The sequence below is a fragment of the Chamaea fasciata genome, unplaced genomic scaffold, assembly GCF_029207755.1.
Source record: "Chamaea fasciata isolate MVZ Bird 193981 ecotype frontalis unplaced genomic scaffold, bChaFas1.0.hap1 SCAF_4, whole genome shotgun sequence".
Classification (NCBI taxonomy): Eukaryota; Metazoa; Chordata; class Aves; order Passeriformes; family Sylviidae; genus Chamaea; species Chamaea fasciata.
The window spans coordinates 64,783,044-64,803,732 of record NW_027094089.1 but is presented as its reverse complement, the minus strand read 5'-3'; the positions used below and the strand labels follow the sequence as shown (position 1 = coordinate 64,803,732).

Here is a 20,689-nt window from a genome sequence, read left to right as displayed (position 1 = left end):
GACGGGACACGTGCGGGACGATGGCGCGGGAGGGCGCGGGGCTTTTCGCTGCGTTCCGGGTGCTCGGCCGCTTCAGCGGGCACGTCCCACATGTTTTGCGCTATCACGGCCGCCACCGCGAATTCTACGTGGCCGCCGCCGTCGGGCGCAGCGTCCATACCTACAATGTGAGTAAGCGGCGTCCCGGTCCCTGCTCCTTTTTCCTGGCCTCCTTCCTGCTCCGACCGGCTGTGGGAAGGCCGGGACCGTGCAGGGAGATCCGCCTCTTCCTTCCCTCCTCCTCCACCCGTCCGCCCTCGCCGTCACGATGCGGGCGCGTGTGCGGGGCTGCGGCGCCCCGGTGCCGCGCCTCTGCAGCCGGCGGTGCCCCGGGGGGGAACGAGGGAGGATGCTGCCTAACAGGCCGGCTGGAATGGGCTTGTTCTGCCATGTGAGCAGCGCTACCGATGCGGCACAGCCCATCCGTCGCGAGCGCCCAGGTTCTGAAGCTTTTCCTTCGTTACAAGATAAATCAAAGCTCACCCGCTCTGGGTAGCTTTTGAGGGTTATGTTTTTGAGGGATTCAGATCCTATTAAAAGTCCTGTGTGAAAACAGAGAATGAGCATAATCGAGTTCAGCAAGATGAAAGCCTGTGATAAGGACTCGTTTTTTGCGATGTAGAATCATAAACTCCTTAAGGTTGGAAGGAACCTCTGGAGATCACCCAGACCAACCTCCCTGCCAAGGCAGGGTCACCTAGAGCAGGTTACAGAGGAACGTGCCTGGGTGGGTTTTGAATGTCTCAAAAGAGGGAGACTGTGACTTCCCTGGGCTCAGTCAAAGCACTTTCACTGTATAAGAAACACTACACAGAATTAAGCTGAGTACAGTGAGCACCGGAGTGCAGACATTAGGGATCTTCCTGTGCTTCTGTGGCACCTTTTAGCGTTCACTCCTGTCAGTCTTCTTCACAGCCTTTGAAGTAGTGATCATCGCTGGGCAGAGATCCGTAGATGTTTGAAGCTAAAGCAAATCCTTTGTGAACAGAGATAAAATTAGAATACAGTGTGGTTGTAATGAAAACAAGGTAGAAGCACAGATGATGTGGAAACTTAGGTGTCCAAGCTCCTCACGGTGTCTTAGCATGTCCTTAGTTTCCTATGCATTAGGGTAAAATACATCAGGAAGCGCAACTTACTGTTGGTGAGTAGTTGTCTTTTGGCAAATGTCTTGTCCCATTCCTTCTGACCTGCTGTCTTCGTGTTTTTCAGTAGACAGTGTTCTAAACTTAGGATGAATAATTTTTCTGGTTTGTGAGGTATCAAATTCATTGCCTGATCTAGGTTAATTCCTAGAATTTTTAATTTCTGTTTATACCAAATTTATTGCAATGAATTACTAAAAATGCCTTTTTAACATTTTCATTGCAGGTGAAGAAGCTTGGTATTGTTGCTGTGAGTAAGTATGCACAAATTGTTCATTCCTCTTATTTTGGTGGTTTTTTTTTAAAACATGTCTGACATCTGCACTTCATTTTCAACTCAAAAACGAGAAAATAAATTGTACTTGCTATTATTTACACTGAAATATGTTAAAAGGAGTCTCAGAAATCTAGAATATCAGTTTAGAAATAAGACTGCTTTTGAAGAACCTTCTGTTCTTGCCATCTTGTTCTTCTAAAACCACCTCTAAGCCAATAAGGATTGCACAGTAAATAAAGCTCAGTTATTAATTTATTGAGTTAATTTCAGATCCCTTTTTTGTTGCTGTTCTTTTGATTATTAGAGGACTGTTATAGGAGGAAAATAATTACATGAAGAAAATAGATGTGGATGCCTTCAGGTAGTGTTAGGAATTGGTTGTACTGGTGGATACAAAAGAGATGAATTGATGACTTGACCTTCGATTTATTTGACCTCTGGTGACAAAGCACTCCGGGTGTCAGCAGCAGGGCTCACGTTCTTCAACATGATCACCAGCAGCCTGGGTGATGAGGCATCATGCACTTCTAGGATAAGCTTGCAGAAGATGCTGGTTTAGGAGGAGTAGCTGACACCCAGAAGAGTCCAGGGAGCTGTTGCAAAACTGAAGCCTGGGCCAACAGGAGCCCTGCCAAGTTCATTGAGGATGAGTGCAGAACCCTGCTGCACCTGGGACAGAGCAAGCTGGCAATTGACTGGCTTCATGGCGCCCTGCTGGAAAGATGCTGGGGCTGTGCTGGTGCCAGGCTGAATGCAGACCAGCAACGCGGTAACTTGTGAGTAAGACAGGCTGTGTATTGAGTCTCATTAGGAATGCATGCGGCAGATCAGGCAAAGCTCATGTTGGTGAGGCAATGCCTGGACTGCAGCACCCTGTTAGTATGGTTCTGTCCTTTCCACAGCACCCCTTTTTTCTACAGGAGGCATGCTCAGAAGCAGGACAGTGTCAGGGCCTACAGCAGGCAGTATGAAAAGAGACACTGGAGTAACTGGATCTGCTTAATGCTAAGAAGGGCAAAATACAGGGTGACCCAGAGGCAGGCTGTTGCCTGAGGGGCACTTGGATGGCAGGGCTGGATTTGTGCTGATGGTGGTGGTGGTAGACAGAGCAGCAAGGGGCAACACTCCTTGCAGATTGCAACACCCCCTTAACACACATTGCAGCTTGAGAGGGTCACAGTGATAAGGAAAATGACCCTAAGAGGTAACTTGGTACAGTGTAGACATTGAGCAGAGCTCCTTCCTCAGAAGTGTTCAAGACTCAACTGGGCACAGCTGCAGCTAACCCAGTCTGGTACTCGTGATAAACTTTGTGAAGAGCTGATGGGATGTTGAACCAGTTGATTTCCAAAGGTCCCTTTCACGTGACACTTGGATGATTCAGAGGGATGCACGTGGTCTTGGAAAGTAGGGGCTTTACTTCTGTGTATCACAAAATTTTTGCAGAGATATTAAATATAAGTATTTTTTATTAACAGAGCATCTGTAAACTTGAGAATAAATGTCACACAACCAGGACTAGATTTAGAATATCAGCTATGCATTTTTAAGGCTGTAAACACATTAACTTTGTTTTCATCTTGCAAAATCATAAAAACATTGCATGTTCTGTTCTACAGTGGGCTACATCTTCTTACATATGTAATCATCTAAGATTTTTGAGAAACTGAGAGTTGACATACAAAATTGTGATTGAAAAAAAATGAATGCTGTGCCTCTCTTTTTACAGTGCTGTTCATTTGTTGATGTTATGTGATTGGTGCTCTGAACTTTTTAATTTGGGTCTGCCTAAAACTGTCTTAGCCTAAGCAGCCTTGCATAAAGCTCCTGTGGAGTACCGGGTATCTGAACCTGGTTGTAAGCCTCAGTCTCTCAAACAAATGAAACCTCATATAGTGCAATCTTATTTTACGTTCTTATTTTAGTTCCTCCTTTGAACCTGTGCTGCAGTGCAGCAGAGGGTGCAGTTTTCTTTGTGTCTGCTAATAATTCACAGCACAAAGCACCTTTGTAGGAAAGGCTGCTGTGTGACCATGCTAGTTTGTATCATAGGTGCAGACCTGATGTTTCTCTGCAGAAGTGTAAAGTGCTGTAATTTATATTTTTATATTTCCTTGGATTGAGAGTATTGTTCCCTATAGGTTTTTGGGGTTTTTTCCATTTTTCTACCATTTGGTAACTTTGACTCTTTTTACTTTTTGGGCTATGACAGTAAATATCCCGGTATTAGATACTATTTCTGAACCAGTCATGAGGTGGGGAATAAGATGTATTCTTAGAGCATTAAATTCTCAATGTCATCAGGTGCAGGAGTGGGACACTAACTCCCAGGCCTGCAGAATGACTTAATCTAATAAGCATTGCTAATGCTGAGACTTTGATTTATCATCTGTGTTTCCAGCTCTCACAAAGCTAATGTGTACCTTTACTTATAGAGATAGATCACTAATTTATTATTAAGTGTTTTTCAAAAGAATGACCTTCTAATCTACCAGTCTTATGTTACTTATGATGTTGTTACTGGTGTAGTGTTCTGTAGTAATATTTGCATTCTCCTGAAATGTGTGCATTTTTCTAAAATTCAACATAATGTTTGACCAGAGGGCTTTCTTTGTGGGTCACCATGCAAAAGAAATGCACTGTCAAGCTTTCTCTCTTGTTAGGAGCCTGAAACTTGTTTAACTTTTCTTTTGTTTGATCAACAGGTAATACTTTGCCACAAGACATCGCATGTTTGGCAGCAGATCGCATGCTGATATTTGCTTCATACGACAATATTCTCCATGCTTTTGCCAGGAACAAAGAGGTTCCTATTAACTTACTTATTTCTCAGTAGTACAAAGCCGTTGTGTAGTGTTTGTTGATCAAGGCAGTTAATTTTCTACAAATGGCTCTTTCTGTAGCTGTTTGCTACCTTTGGTTTTAGGGAAACAAACTGTAGAATGAGGAATAAAAGCTTAAACTGGGAGAATGTAAGAGCAAATTCCATAATGCTGAACTGTGTTTTGCATATTAATTACAATGATAAGGTAGCTATTTAAATTTTTTCTTTTTAAATCATCAATTCACGTAAGCTAAATTAATTGAAAATAAATAATTAAAATTCCTTAGGTGGCATGTTTTTTGCAAACAGTTTTAAATATCAGTTATCTATCTTGCACTTCAAGTTGTGTGGTCTTTCCATGAATTTTATTTGAACTTGTTGCTGACTTCTGTTAGCTGTCCTTAAATATTATGTTAGCTTGTTATTCTACCGTAGCAACTTATTGGAAGCATTTCTATTTTGAAATTATAGGTGGTTCATACCTATGAAGGCCACAAGGCAAGGATACACCTTCTACAGCCTTTTGGTGATCATGTCATCTCTGTGGATGTTGATAATGTTCTTATTGTTTGGAATATACAGTCAGAAGGTGAGAGATTGTATTTTTGTTGCTGCTATGTAGGATAGCACTGTTAGACATTCAGTAATTTAAGAAGGGGTTTTTTTAAGTGCACATGTTCAGAAGTAGTTTATTCTTAAAAAGAAAATTCTTCAGTGATTGTGCTACTTAATTGGTGATCTGAAGTCCTAATCCTGCAGTAATGCTTCATGAATGGATACTATACCATGTGCAGAGGCCCAGTAAGGTTCCGTGGAGATGTAAAAGAGGGAATGATTTTACGAAAATCACATTTTAGTGTTCCATTTTCTCGTAAAGACTGTCATAGAGCAGCTTTGGCATAGTTTCTGAATTCCTGTAATTCTTTGATATTTACCAGACTGGGTACAACTAAATTCTAATGAATAATCTTTTTGTTTGTGTCAGCATCTTCTCATGCAGTTGTCAAGTGCTTTGTGAAATTGTGCTTCAGTGCCCGAAACATTTTTCTTCAGAGAGCATTCATTGGTGTGACCAGTGTTATTCTCTTCATGCTGGTTGTCAAGAGTGTCTGTAACCAGGCTTTAGAAATTTAGAACTGCTGTAACAAACAAAAGGCATGCTAATCAGATGAGGTGTTTTGCTCAGGCAGGAGCAGGAATCCCTCAGGAAGATACAAATCAATGTGGTATTGCCAGTATTGTTGTAGTGGATAGACTTACTGGGAAAAAACATGCCTTCAAACCAACAGATGTTACAATGTAAAGAAGTTTAGCCTCTTCTGTTACACGAGTTAATCCTTTAATATAAAAAACACCAGTTGCAGGATTTGCAGAGTTAAACATCCATCCTGCTTTTACATTTGCGAAGGGATGACAAGCCTGCAAATTTGTAGGTGTAGCCACACTAACACTGTTTCTTACTGTTGTTGCAGAAGAATATCTTCAAATAGATTTTGATAAAGCCACTTTTGCAGTTTCTGCACTTCTGCATCCCAGCACCTATCTGAATAAAATTCTCCTTGGGAGTGAACAAGGAACCTTGCAACTATGGAATATAAGATCAAAGTAAGATTCTTGATACTTGATACTGAGTATTGGCACAGGTTTTGAGTTGGTGTATCTCCAGGAATAAAGAATGCTGCTGCTCCCTGAATGCTGATGCCTTTCAGGTTGCGTGTTGTTTACTCTCCTTGCAAAATGTCTGGGGTTGTTCAGGAATTTTTATTTTTTTTTTAATTTCTTGGAATCATATAGCTTTCCCATGAAAGCTATTGAAATAATAGTAAAAGCATGTTCAGGCATCCTGTGTCCCATCTTCCAAGCTTGACTTTTTTGGTTGTTGTGGGTCCAAGGAAGTGCTGGCAGGTGGACTGGAGGTAATTACTAGCATTTGAGCGTTAGATAAGAGATATGTAGACATGCAGTTGTCTCTGAGCATGTCCCAGTAGATCATCACTCACAATGTCAGTGTTTCATTCCTACCATGAGCAGCTGCTTTTTTAAATCATGAAAGTTATAGGTACAGTGAGCTTCACTGCATGTTAATGTTCATACTGCAAATATTTTTTAAGTCAGCTTGCATAATTCGATGTTTCATTCTCCTAACTCAGCTTGCCATGATACCGCTGATATTTCTTTTGTTTCATATGTTCATGGCATGTAGTGTTGTCACCACTGTGGTATTAATGCACAACACTAGCCTCTTCAATAAAATTTAGTCATAAGTTTTTTTTTTAACCTTACTTCTTAGTATCACATGCTTTTTTATTCCTTTTATCTGACTTACAAGAGCAGAAAGGTGATGTACTTTTCTGTGTAAGTACATATAAAACAACCATTGTGTCATGGAAAACGCCCAAGGGTTAATTGATTTATGTATTTTTTATGTTTGTTTTACAGCAAACTCTTGTACTCATTTCCAGGATGGGGCTTAGCAGTCACAACTCTTGAACAAGTTAGTATTTTTGTTATTTTTTGTTTTTATATGTAACTGGTCAAGAACAGCAGGCAAAATGTTGTTTTAACTTACAACAGTGAAGATGGAGTGTATTCTCTCGGGTAATTGTAGTAACCCTCTTATGACCGGAGGTTTATTATCTGCTCTTCCTTTATTCCTAGTTCTGTTGCATGTAGTATCTTTTCTGTTTTGTGTTCATCACATCTATAGTCTTCACTGAATGATGTTGTGAATTCACAGTTTTCAAGATGCGTGTGTATCATGAAGTTTCATTACACCGGTAGTTTTTTGCCAAATCCATTTTACTTTGGAGTTTGATAAAATGTAGATTTTATTGATTCAGTAAAAGATTTTGTAATGGTATTTGCTTTAACTTTTTTTATATATAAAAGTAAGTTAGAATTTACTTGTAGCATTGATTGCAGCTGTGAAAACAGTCAGCAGTTGTCCAGGAAAAGCTTGTAAATATGTGGGGGAGTGTGGCAGGGTATATAATGGTCTTCCAGAGCTGCTGGACACTTCATGTGATCTGTTTTTCAAAGGAGTCCAAGCTTCTGGAAACAGATTTTTTTTCATTTCTTGCAGGCTCCAGCAGTGGATGTTGTTGCTGTTGGCCTTGTATCTGGTCATATTATTGTACATAATATTAAGTATGATGAAACTCTGATGAAATTCCAACAGGACTGGGGTCCCATCACAAAAATATGTTTTCGTACAGGTAAGTTTTAGTGTTTTTTAGTGAAAATATGTTTGAGAGCACTAACACTAAGTGGAATAGAGGAAAATAGTTTATGATAAAACATTTCATAATCAAATTTGTGCTGAGAGTTTTAGTTTTCAAAGGCTGAAGGTAATCTAGAAAAGGAAGCAATAAGTAAGGGATATCATGCATCTTCATCATGCTAGCTGTTTTATAGCATTTTCTTGTGTTCTTAGTGCACAGGAAGCATACTTGAAAAGTTTGTTTACAGTGTGCCAAGAGCTAACACAGTAGACAATAGTCAGAGGTTTTGTAGTCCGAACATCTTGCTTTAGTGTCCAAACCTACTTCTCAGCAGTGTCTTTCCTCCCCCAACAATGTTAGAATGTTAATAGTTGGGTGAATACTGAATCAATGTTACGGGGGAATCTTAACTTACATTCTAACAAACATGTCCTAATCATTAAAGCTAGTTACTTTAGTGTTGATCCTGCCTACAGAGCTTTTGATACTGAATCTAATCTCTCATCTGAATAATCTTGCAAATCTTAATAGAATATAGATTGAATGCAGACCCTGTTGAGGAAGAATGCTACTGGAGAAAACTGAGGAAAGACTTGTGAGAAGTAGGAAGAGAGCCTTTTTGTGCCAGTATCTATTGTGCTTTCAAGCAAAACCTCTAGCTCTGATTGCTGGATTTAGAGATTTTGTTGTTACCTGATTTGAAATTGTCCTATTTTTATTATCAGTGAGTTTTATTTCTTTTCTGATTGACATGCTACAATATTTCTGTTAAAACCTTTATTATTACTAGCATCAACTTGAGATTTCTTTTTCCTTGTGATTATGGACTTTTCTAGCATCAGTTTTAAGATGTGACAAGTCAGTAGGGATGAGCTTAATGTCAATAAGCAAACCATTTGAAATTTTAGATGGACACCCAGTAATGGCAGCAGGTAGCCCAGCTGGACACATTGCTTTGTGGGATCTGGAAGAGAAGAAACTGATGTGTCAAATGCAAGATGCCCATTCAACAGCAGTAGCTGGCATGACATTTGTCCCTGGAGAGCCACTTCTTATTACTAATGGTGCTGATAATGCTCTACGGGTGAGTTACAATTGCTGCTGCTCTCTAGAACAAAACTCAGGTTGCTGGTCTCAATTAGACTGTAGCAGACTGTGGTTCAAATATTGGCTGCTTTGTTGTCATTGCTTCATTTCCTGCTTTGTAGTACCCTTGAAGAACAAAGCTTTGGATCCTCTTTTCCAGAACCACTCTTTATATCCCAGTATTTTCTTAAATCTTGACCCATTTTCATAATGTTTTTGATCGCAAGCAGTTGCTGTTGATAGAAGTCCCTTGTGCTGCATGTCCTCTTGTGCCACGAGGTTTTGGTGAAGGGGCAGAATGAACAGCAGGAAGCAAATCAGGTGATGTGATAGAAAGTTAGGAAGTTTTAGGGTTAAGGATGAAAGCCAGAGTGTGAAGCCATTGTGCTGCACCAACTCTCAAATACCCGTGTTCAGCTGACAAGAAGTGCAATTATTGGCACGGCAGGGTTTATCAGCCTGGTTTTTCTGCTTATTTTGGGGTGCAGGTTTGGATTTTTGATGGACCTGGTGGTACAGGTCGCGTATTGAGAAGCCGAATGGGACATAGTGCACCGCCAACAAAAATCAGATATCATGGGCAAAATGGAAAGCAAATTCTTAGTGCAGGTATGAATCTCCATTCTTTTTCAGTCTCATTTCTTGCTGTGATAAAGAAAACGTACAGAGCTAAGTGTAAGTACGTAGTTCCATACTACTACAGTAAGTAGTTAACAGTGTAATTTATTACTGTAACAAAGTGTTTCACTAGAGTTTTCCTACTCTAGTAGGAAATGAATGTTTCCCTAGGGTAACAAACATCATCAGCAAGTAAGCTGAAGAGTACTTGAAAGCAGAGTAGCAAAAGACCTGCTCTTATCATCCATATTTGTATATTTGATGAATAAATATGGTTTTATTATCTTTTGAGTAAGTATTAGCTGATCAGAATGAAACCTGTAACAACTCAAGAAATTTGGTTGTCGTAGGGGAAAAATAAGCAGCATAATGCATTTAGTAACTAATTTTTAGTACCTATTTTTTCCACTAGTTTGATCAAGCTTTGTGGCTTGCACTGTCTTTGTAATTTGTTACAGCTTATTTCTATCTCATATATAGTTTCAAGGTTGCTTTTTACTGAGATATTAATCTAAAAGTATAAAAATGCGTAAGTGACTACCCTTCCTTAGAAACTAGCATATTTAAAGACACCCCTTAGGAAACGGAAGCGCTAGACGCAGCGTGTTCTACCCCAGACCACTTGAGTGATGGATGGGATGATAGAGACTCACCACCTAGTCTCTAATTAGTCTTAAGTAATTAATTGTCTATATGAGCTACTTTCAAAAACATTACATTACACTATCTGTACGAAAATATCTTGCTGGTCATCCAGCTAGTGACTTACATTCATGTAATGAGTTATTGTCTGTATTTCAGCTCACACCAGACAAACCACAATATCAATCAAGTGTTGCTTAACAAATCTTCACATTTGCTCTTGCAGTGGAAAGAGCACAGAGGGAGCCCTTACAATGAAAAGGGTCTTAACCTTTGAGATCTGATGAGACTAACTCTCAACACTCCTTTCTGAAAGGGTGGTAAAACTTTGTGCAGCGGAAATGAATTAGGGTTGCCTTTCATGGGCTGCTGGTTTCCTTAGAAGAAGAATCTCCTCAAATTAACTTCATGAAATTTCATTAAGGTTATGGACATTACAGAGTCAGAAGAATTGAACATGGAAAAGATGTCTGTGAACAGGGGTCATTCTGATCATGTGTGGGGCAGAGTTGTAGGAATGGGGTATAGTCCATAGAAAATTATGCTCCATTAGTTCTACTACTTAGAGTGTATCTGTATTTATTCTTGGACCAGAATTTTTAGTGAATACCTTATAGTGTTTTAAGTTGCTTATTGCTTATTTTTTACTTTTCTCACTCAAATATCTTTTAAGTGAAGTTGATTTTTGCTCTTCACTGCTCTGTGCTAATACTTTCTTAGGTCAAGATGGAACATTGCAATCTTTTTCAACAGTCCATGAAAAGTTCAATAAAAGCTTAGGACGTGGTAAGTAAGTCAAAGTACAAACCACAGGTGAAAAGAAGTCCCAAAAAGCATTTATGTAAACATTTGGCAGGCCTTATTTTCACTTCAATGGTCTATAAAAGCTAATTACCTTAGTTATTTTGCAAACTCAGTTTTTCCTGCAGTGAGTGTACTCTCCAATTTGTTTATGCTTTAAAAACGTGATTCTTGATCATAGCAGTGTATGTTACTTCACTGTGGGAAACACTATGCATGATTTTTGTATTAAAAATGTGTAAAATAATAGCTGACATTTCAGCATATGTAATTGCATCTTTTCACCCTATTTCTGTTTTGTTCAATTGACTAAATTATTAGACAATTCATGTTTCTTGGCTTGAGTTCCTTTGATTTAGTGTAGAGTTTGACTTAAACACGTCTTATAAATCATGCTATGTTAAGGAACACTTTCATTTGGGAGAGCAAGGATCAGAAAGACTAAAATAACTCTTAGTTTTAAGTATATGTCTATGTTGTTATATATGAATTTGGAACTGTTTGAAAAGATGCATAAAAATTAATTTGGACATAAATTTGAAATTCAAGATCCTTTGGTTATTGAAAGGTCTGGGTGCTGTTTGTTGCTTTGTAGAGTCATGTCCATGGGACCATGTTTTTAGCTGTGATGGGGGGAACCTCTGCCTCAGGAGTTTGGCACAAGGTCTTGGAACAAGTAGATTGAGTAGTGAATTCAGAGCTGTGAATGTAAAAGGCTGATGATTTGCTCAGGATTGCATGAATTTTTACAGAAACTATAAGTGTTCTTAGCTCTACAAACCTGGGGAATAGTGATGTGTTTATTTAAGCCATATGTTCCTAAATTTCAAAGAAGCTTTACATTTTATTAACAGTCCTTTTTAAACCTTTATTCTCAGTTCTAACAATGAGACTGAGACCGTTAATGTCTATTTTTAAGGTTCAATTAATAAAAAGAAATCCAAAAAGAAAGGCCTTAAGCTGGATACGATGGCACTTCCACCGATTACATCCTTTGCTTCAGGTAAGTGGTCTTTGACATGGATTACAGACTAAATGTGAATACATTATCTTCATGTGTTCATTTCATTTTTTAATCCTCAAAACATTATTGCTTTAGAAGCACATGCTATATCTAGATTATTCTATGGCCTTTCATGAGCTACTAAGTGACGGTTTGAAATGGCGTTTGACTTGGTAGACTGTTCCAATATTTCTAAAAGAGCATTTTATATTAAAGTGTCTTTATCTGGCTCTTGGCTTGAAAATCTCTTGCACAGGAGCCAAAATCTACAGATGTACATATTATTTCAGGCTGGAGAACCAGCAGCTAGGTGGAGGATGAAGATCTTTGTCAGCTGAAGAAATCTTAGTTACAGTTACAGTGGATTTTGAGTCCTCAGTACACTTATGAGTCACTTTCTAAAGCTGAATTTCAAGTAATCCATTCATTTGTAATTCAGCATGCGAATAATGAATCTATCTTCTTTAAGCAGAATTACAATTATCTTTGCTTCTTCAAAATGTGCTTCTTTAAATTAATGACCTCCTCTTCAGAGCTTGAAATCTGTTTTGTCAAAAGTGTAGCTACGTTCTCTTCTGAGGATGATTTATTGTTTCCCATGTTGAAAGATCTGGATTTACAATTTTGTGGAGCCATTTGACTTCTGTGATACAGACTGTCTGTACATGCTTGTTATAAGTATTTATGTATATTTTTAAGATTTATATTTAAATTTACTTAATCTTAAAATTAATATTAGAGCTGCCTGCATTTGAAGACATAAAACCTCCATTTATTTAAGTACATTTTAGAGTTGTTTTCTTTTTTCTCTTTGTTTAGTTAAGCGAACCTGTTTGTATCTTGTTTTAATCTTTGAAGTTCTAGAAATACCCAGTTTCAGGCTCTCAATTTTTCTAAATTTCCAGAAAAAAAAAATCATGTTTGCTCATTATTTAGATCCCCATATATTATATTTGACTACAAAGTTTGGATACTGAGCTTTTGATAAACAATTTTCCTGGAAATGCAAAAGAAGTATTTTGCTATGTGTAGCAGATATAGCTCTTAAACCTGACTTTATCTGGTGTCTTCTGGTGCTTCAGCAGCTGAAGAAAAAGTTAAAGTCACTGAGCTGGAAATATGTACCGATTGAGCAATCTAAACCATTCAAACTAGTTTAAAACATTTACATTGAAATATGCATTTCCACCTGCAGAGACTAAAATATGCAAAGACACATAACGTACAAAACAATGCTTGGGGTTTTGTTGTTAACATTTTAGTTACACTACATATGCACAACTGTTTGCCCAGCAGTTTTTCTGGGTGGTAGCCTTTTGAGTGTGCAACGAGAATGAACTGTTCTGTCTAAAGGTACTTTAAAATATCAGGAGAGCTTATGTTTGACGTTAGAACCACTGTTTCTATAAGGACTCTGTGTTACCTTGCAGAAGTGGCACATCAGAGTGACTGGGATGGTATTGTTGCCTGCCATCAGGGGTATATAACCTGTACAACGTGGAACTATCAGAAAACCTCCATGGGAGCTCACAAACTGAGGCCAGAAGAATTTAGCAAACACACACCTGTTGACATATATGCAACAGTAAGTTTATTTAGGGTAGGATTTCTTCAGATTCACACTGTATGCTCTTTTGATTCCTGTTGGTACAGATACAATGCTTAGAATGAAAAAACATGGTCTAGATGTGTTTTAGTTGCTTGCAGAGTGCTTTCTGCTGGCTCAATGTGTCCAGTGAGCTGATTTGTAATGCTTATGGTCTTATGAAAAATTTTTCTTTTTCCCTAAGCATTCAGCTTAAGTGCACTAACTTTCTGGCTTAGAGAGGTGGTTGGTATTTACTTTAGTCTTTCACAGCAATGTAGAGTTGTCTGTATGCCTGTGATGATTAACTTATCCTGAGAATGCAGATTGCTGAAGAGTCTGTCCTTTTTTTGGCAGTATAGGGAAGTGTATTTCCAAATTGCAAGAAGGATATTACCTCAAAAATCCTTTCCAATTTGAGCTGGACACAATGACACTGTGTCAAACACACAGTGATGGAGATACAAATGTTTGCTTAGGTTTACCAGCTTTTTAAAGGAGGAATTACTGTGGCACACCTCATTTGCTAGGGGTTCATGCAATTCTTATGTCTTATGATACATGTTTTTTTGACATTATGATTAGTTGTTAGGTGTTAGATAAATTAAGTTGTAAATACCGAGTTTTCTTTTGACGGCAAGATTATTTGGACTGTACCTTTCCAAAGGCATCTAGACCACTGTTTCTTTGTTTCTTCCTATTTAAATTCAGTGTCATCTCACCCTAATTTGGGAGGGTATTGGTAACATGGCCATTGAAAGAGGCATGCAGTTGCCATGCTTACACTTTGTCTTAGGAACTGAATTTGTGGATATCTTTATTATTTAATTTACAGTGTTGATATTATTACCTATGGCTTCTGATGGATGTCACTAAGCTAGGATTTTGTTATCTTTTGTAACCAAGCATTGCCATATTTTTTACATGTTGAGTCTTTGCTCATTTAAAGAGCTTCTCCCTCTGCTTTCTTGAGATCTAATTTGTTTGTTCTGTGCAAGTTTCCTCAAAGAACATGTTAGTGTTTTGTATTCCCAATATGCTGTGTACCTTCTAACAGCTTCGCTGATTGGTAGAAACCTAAAGAATGGTTTCCATATGTGCTTTGTTTTGTTGATTCATTTTTTTTATTTATTTCCTTGAAAGGCAGTTGACATTACCTCGTGTGGTAACTTTGCTGTAATTGGGATGTCAACTGGACAGGTAGATGTGTATAACATGCAGTCTGGCATTCACAGAGGGCGTTATGGTGAAGAAACAGGTAAGAGCTCCTAAACTTCCAAAATACTGGTGCTTAACAAAACAGCAGTCACCTGATGTTCTGTCATCATAAAAATTTAATGTAGGCTCTGAGTTGAATTTGGGATGCATTTCAGCTTTTCTAATTATGCTGCACCATCCTATCTTGCAGTCAGAAACCTGACTTGAAGGACAGGATCTGTGATAATTTTAACAGCTTTAATGTTAACATATCCTTGGTTTTATTTAACACAAAATTGTCAGTTAGCAAAATGATTAGCACTGAAGTGAGATGCTCTGGCCTCCACTCTTTTTGAGATAGTCATACTTCCAGTACTCAGCTTCTTGTTTTAGAGGGTTCTGTCTCTAAATACATTTTCCCATCTGTTTTGTGCCCTCTGCTTAGAAATGCTTAGAAATGAAAGAATGTTTCACGTGAGTGGAAGATTGAAGTCCTAAGCAAGTCCAGTTCTTTGCATACAGTGTTATTTTTAATTACCCAGCTGTAAATTTAGGATGTAATGTGACAGTGCTCTGACATTTCTTTTTAAAGTTGCACACATACATATTTCATGTCGTACTCTCATGCGTGTTTTTTTGGCACTCATGATCTGAATTTTTTGTTTTAGAAACAAAGAAAGAGTCCTGATGAGCCTTTAAGACTTACTGGATTTCTAAAAGCCATCCAGCTCAGCAAACATGAAGTAGTCCTTTTATAAAATCGTTGGTTGATAGAGGGATGAATTTTCTAACTTTGCTTACTGGCCAGTAGCTTTAGGTATAGATTAAGAAATAAAATCGATCCAAAACCAGTGGAGCTGTGTCTTGTCTTTACACTGTAGCGTGAAGTGGCTTTGGAAAACTCCCAGACTTGGTGCCTGAACTGAAGCTGTAAATTTTGTCTAGAGTGGTAGGTCCTCTTGGAGGCATTCCTTAAGTGATTCAAGAAGTCCCTTAAATCTCACAATCACAAAAAGTTCCCCAGACCGAAAGCAGAAATAAGAGCTAACACTCAGCTTCAGTTGCACTTCTTACTTGTATTCTAGGTGTTTACTTGAAATCAGTTTGGTTTTTGTAGAGATAAAAAAAACTTAAAATGCTGGAGCATCTTGTCAAATGACTTTCAAATTGTCATATGCTTGCTGATCATTCACTGTAGTCAGGCAAAGATAAACAAAATAGTGTTTGGCATTCAGCTGATTCCTGTGCTAAGTTTAAGTTCTGGAATAATACCCTTTTCTCTTGATTTGCAGCACATGAAGGGGCCATTAGAGGGGTAGCAGTGGATGGATTGAACCAGCTGGTAATCAGCGCTGGAAGTGAAGGATTAATTAAATTTTGGAAATTCAAAATGAAAGATCTGGTTTATTCCACTGAACTTTCTTCTTCTCCAAGTGGAATTCTGCTTCACAGAGACAGGTAAGAAAGAAACTAAAGTTATTTCGTGTGTATATTGGTTGGTGAGCATACTTATCTAGAAAGGCAACCAGTATTCTTAATTAGAATATATTAGAATTTATATTTCTAATGCTTTGAAATACAACTGACTGGTAGACAGAGGATGACAAGACATTTTATTAGACTGAAAGAATGTAGCATTTGTTATTTTTAGGATAAAAGATACTTTGAGCTATGTTAGGATGTTTTTATTTTTTGTCTCTTGAGTATTCCCTATCGTGTGTTGTTGTTTCTTGGCAGTGGTATTCTGGGAATTGCCTTTGATGACTTCACTATTAGTGTTTTGGATATAGAAACCAGGAAGATTGTCAGGACATTCTCAGGACACCATGGACAGATTAATGACATGGTAATTGTTAACTCATTTTCTCTAACAGGTGACAGGCACAGATACCTAACAGATTTTACTGATGGTGGATTTCTCTGTATGTATTAAATCACTGGGTATTATGTTCAGCTGTGAACAGTAAAGCTGTGGTTCAGCTCTACAGCACTTCTAGCATGTTAGTTTAGAAATATAAAGTGTTCAAATTGCTATCTGTTTTTTAATGCACTTTGTGATTTAACTATTACTTTGCAACAAGCTGATTTGGGGGTCAAATGAAACAAAGCACTGGGATTAATGAAAACCATGTTGAGGAGCAAAATTGTGCAGAAGTCTTAGCTGTGTCTATAGAAAAGATGAGCAAGCTGAAAACATGTCTGAGATTATGCAGAACATTGATAATTCCTTATTTACGTCTTAGGTAATAGTTCATTGTAGTATTCATTGAAATACTTTTTAGCTTCAAATTTATTTATAAATGCTGCTGGAAAGGTATTTACTTGACTTACTCAACTTCCTGCTTAGATGTAGGTTTCCAGCATGAACATAAAAGTGACGACTGAAGTGCTTTGACCAACAGTGAGATATGTTCTGTGTTTTATGTTTGAATCTGTTCTTAAAAAGCTTCTGGTTTTGTTCTTTCCTCACTTTCAGTAGTGTATTGTCAGTTTTGGTTTATGGCTATACCATTTCACCCAGATTTTAGGGAGCAGTCTAATCTTGGCAGGGCCTCCTGTGGGGTCTGGCTTATTGGTTGTGCTATTAAATTGACTATTTTATTTTAGACTTTCAGTCCTGATGGTCGCTGGCTGATAACTTCATCAATGGACTGTTCCATTAAGACTTGGGACCTTCCCTCTGGATGGTGAGTCAGTTTGAAAACATACAGCAGAAGAAATAATCCCCTTTCTGATAAATGGCAGAAAGCTTTCTGGCTTGATTATCTGTCACTAGATGTGATCTTCAAAGTTGCACATGATATAACAACTTTGCCCACTATTTTAATTGTGTCCAGTGCTAGCAATGCATGTGTTTTCTGAGTCTACAGAATAACACTGTCCTGAAGATCTGTTGATGACACCTGGAATTTCCATGTAGTATGAATTTGTTCTTTGTCTGGAAGCAGCACTATAATCTAAAGGGAAAAATTGCTTAAGTTGAATTGCACTGTGATATGCTGGAGTGTTCACAGGATCGCAGAGTGGTTGGTGTTGGAAGCAAAGATGTAATCCAACTGTCTTGATGTGAAAAGGAGCTTTTCTCACTAGGTCAGATTACTCAGAGCCCCAGCCTGGCCTTGAAAACCTCCAGGGCTGAGCCATACACTACTTGTTTATGCAACCTGTTCCAGTGCCTCACCACCCTCATCATAAAAAATTCTACCCTACATCCAATCTAAACCCATGGCCTTTCAGTTCAAAGCTGCTGCCCCTTGTCCTGTCACTGCAGGCCCTGTTAAAAAGCCTCTCTCAATCTTTCTTGTAAGCTCCCTTTAAGTATTGAAAGGCCACAAGGTTGTTCCCCCCAGAGCCTTCTGTTCTCCAGGGCGAAGAACTCCGCGGCTCTCTCATTTCCCTCATAGGAAATGTGTTCCAGGCCTTCACTCATTTTCCTGGAGCTGCTCTAACTTCATGTGTGTCTTGTGCTGGGGGCCCCGGAGTTGGATGCAGTACTCCAGTTGGTTTTGTAAAGAGAAGCCTGTTTTCACTTATGTTCATTTTAATAACACAGTATGTCTTTACATCAGTTATATTTTTCATTTGTTTGTACTTGCAACTGCCAAAAATACTCTCTTGTGATCCACTCTTCTCCCAGAATAAAGTTTGGCTGAGAAGTAGGCAAATGCACACAAGAAGTTCAGGAGCCCAGGAAAAAACAAGATGAGAAGTAACTTTGCGTTCTGCCAGTGCGTTCTTTCAGCAGCACATCGGATAGATTTTTCTTTGTAATCTAAGGTAGTGCTGTGCAGTCTGCATCTCTGGTGGTTGTGCTTGGAATTGAAAGGTTTTATTTGGTTTGATTTTTTTTTTGATGTGGTATGGTAAATAATTTTGTATACTCTAAAAGTTCTCATTTTACTACCAGAAGTGCATTGCATCTCAACAAACAATTAGCCTGTTTTTTCATGATGACAGCCACTAGTCTAAAAGAGGACAGGATGGACACTAACTGTCTTCTTTCTAGTATAAATGGGAAGGAAATTAGCACTCTGGTCTTCATCTTTCTAGCACTCTTTCTCTTGCAAAATAATATGCCTACAAAAAATTGCAGCATTAATTAATGTCAGTTTTTTCTGTTCTTCATTTCTTCAGTAACACAATACTTTGCAATAAGAATCTATTTATAGGATCTATTTATAATGTTTTTAAAAGGAGTCTGACAGTAGTTCTCTTTTACATCTAGAAAAATTAAATATTTTGTCTCTTGTCTCTGAAATTTGGGTCCAGCTGAAATCTAGGCAGGTAAATTACAAACCCTGGTTTTAAATGTAATTTGGTTAAATTATTCTTCCAGTATATAAAGGCAAGGTTTTCCCATAAGTATAGGCAAAGGAATATATTGAAAAAGAGGAACGGCTTTTAATTAAAGGCCTGATGCTTGTTTTATCTCTGTGGCTCATAAATAGAAAAAAAATCTCATGAACTGTGTGTTCTAAAGCCTCAGCTTTGATATTGTTCTTATAAAAAGATCAAAAACATATTTCTAGAATCCATCATTACAAAAATAACCAACTGACTTTAATAAATGGTCTGTATCTGTCTATAATGGTGGTATCTATTAACTGGACATTTGTTTTTCCTTGGGAGTGGTGCTTAGCTGTCCTTATATAATGTAATGCATGTCTTCCTAGTGTGTGTTTTTAACATAGGGCTTTTTTAAAACTGGAAAATATTTACAAATTTGTATAAAGAAATTTACAAGCAGCTTGCATAGACAAATTGAGGAATCAGGGGTGTGTGCTGACTGTTCGTAGTTTGGATGGAGCACTTAAGAAAAAACACCATAAGAGACCTCTTAAATGTGAGCTCAACATTATACTTTCCATTGTCTTAGTTTTGCAGTTAGGCAGGAAGCATAAAGGTAGATGCCTTCAGCCCCAAGGCAGGATTCATTTAGCTTTTTGTGTAAAAATTATAACTGTCCTATTTCCTGTAGTAGGTTGATCCCTCCTTCCCCCAAGCTTGTAATTTTAATCATGATTTAAGTTCAATAAGTAGAAAAACTCAATTTCTTGTTAAATTCATCTTGGAGATCTTTGTGGTAAATATATTGAACAGGATTTCTCAGTTGCAGGTAAGGATTGTCATAAATAGATGGATTTGAAACTAGGAAAAAGTATCTAGAGTAAATTTTTCTCGCCATTGTGCACTGTGCACAAAATGTGTCTGATATTATATATGGGATTTATGGGTTTAGTGTTAATATATTTTATATTGAAGGTGAGGAATGATTTTTCTCTTACCTGAGATTCACAACATGTGTCTAAGAACATGCATAGGGAGTAAAACACTCCGTTCAGGGAAACCAGGCTTTTGTTCTTGACATGTTCTTTCAAACCATCACAGGCATTGTCAGTATGTAAGAAAATACATGCCCACAAGATTTTACGTTTTAAACTGCTATGTTAAATCAATATTTTTTCAGTGGTTAGCGAGCAGAACACGGCTGTAGAGCTGTAACAAGAACAAAGTATTCACGCTCTTCATTTGTTCTTTTTGTTCCTCTTGGTGAATTAGTTGTCAAATTCAATTTTTACTTAAAATTTGAAGTAACTGAAATTTGCATTTCAGCAAGTGACAAGCAATGCTGTCAACCTGGGCTTGAGTGGAGATCTGCTAAAGAGTCTCATTGTTAAAATAGTTGCATAATAATATGTTATTATAATGTTAGAATAGTTGCATTTCAGCTTTTTTTTACATGGTATTTTTTCAGTTTTCTGCAATCATGAAAAAAAAATTATCAAGGAATGGTTTATCAGACTGAAGATGTGGTAATGCCAAAACTGTTGCAGATAATCAAACTTCACGTTGTACAATTCATACTTTATCTTAGAAACATTAGGTGCTAGTATTAGCCAAGTGTATACGAAGTATGCTGAGAGAGGGAACTGTCAGTCTGAGCATCTGGGGCTGACTGGAAATACAGAATTGGGGGCCAGTAAAAGATTCTTGTTAGGCATAAGGAGGTGAATGGTTCATCACATATTCTCTAGGGTGTGGATGTCTAAGGAGGTGCCAGCTTTATCCAATTTTAGAGCATTTTGTAGAGACAAGAGATTTGTTGCACAGTGCTGTTCACTTGCTGTGTTTATATAATATATTTGGATATTTCTCTTACCCTGTTTTGTGTCCATACTTCTAGTGGCCTGTTTGCATTCAGATGTGTGCAGATAAAACAAGTTTATCTTGCTGATAATTTCTCTTTTTTT

At 37.9% G+C, this 20,689-nt stretch overlaps 1 protein-coding gene across 1 annotated transcript in view; it reads left to right on the top strand.

The window, feature by feature from the left end:
- Nucleotides 1-307: 307 nt before the first annotated feature.
- WDR36 (WD repeat domain 36) overlaps nt 308-20,689 on the top strand; it is a 33,875-nt gene continuing 13,493 nt past the window's right edge. The window contains exons 1-15 of the mRNA XM_066182518.1: nt 308-479; nt 4,167-4,267; nt 4,757-4,874; nt 5,758-5,890; nt 6,725-6,779; nt 7,368-7,500; nt 8,415-8,590; nt 9,081-9,201; nt 10,573-10,638; nt 11,573-11,656; nt 13,087-13,241; nt 14,385-14,499; nt 15,731-15,896; nt 16,176-16,284; nt 17,046-17,125. Coding sequence (XP_066038615.1) covers nt 308-479; nt 4,167-4,267; nt 4,757-4,874; nt 5,758-5,890; nt 6,725-6,779; nt 7,368-7,500; nt 8,415-8,590; nt 9,081-9,201; nt 10,573-10,638; nt 11,573-11,656; nt 13,087-13,241; nt 14,385-14,499; nt 15,731-15,896; nt 16,176-16,284; nt 17,046-17,125 — 1,784 coding nt within the window. The remainder of the gene's footprint in view (nt 480-4,166; nt 4,268-4,756; nt 4,875-5,757; nt 5,891-6,724; nt 6,780-7,367; nt 7,501-8,414; nt 8,591-9,080; nt 9,202-10,572; nt 10,639-11,572; nt 11,657-13,086; nt 13,242-14,384; nt 14,500-15,730; nt 15,897-16,175; nt 16,285-17,045; nt 17,126-20,689) is intronic.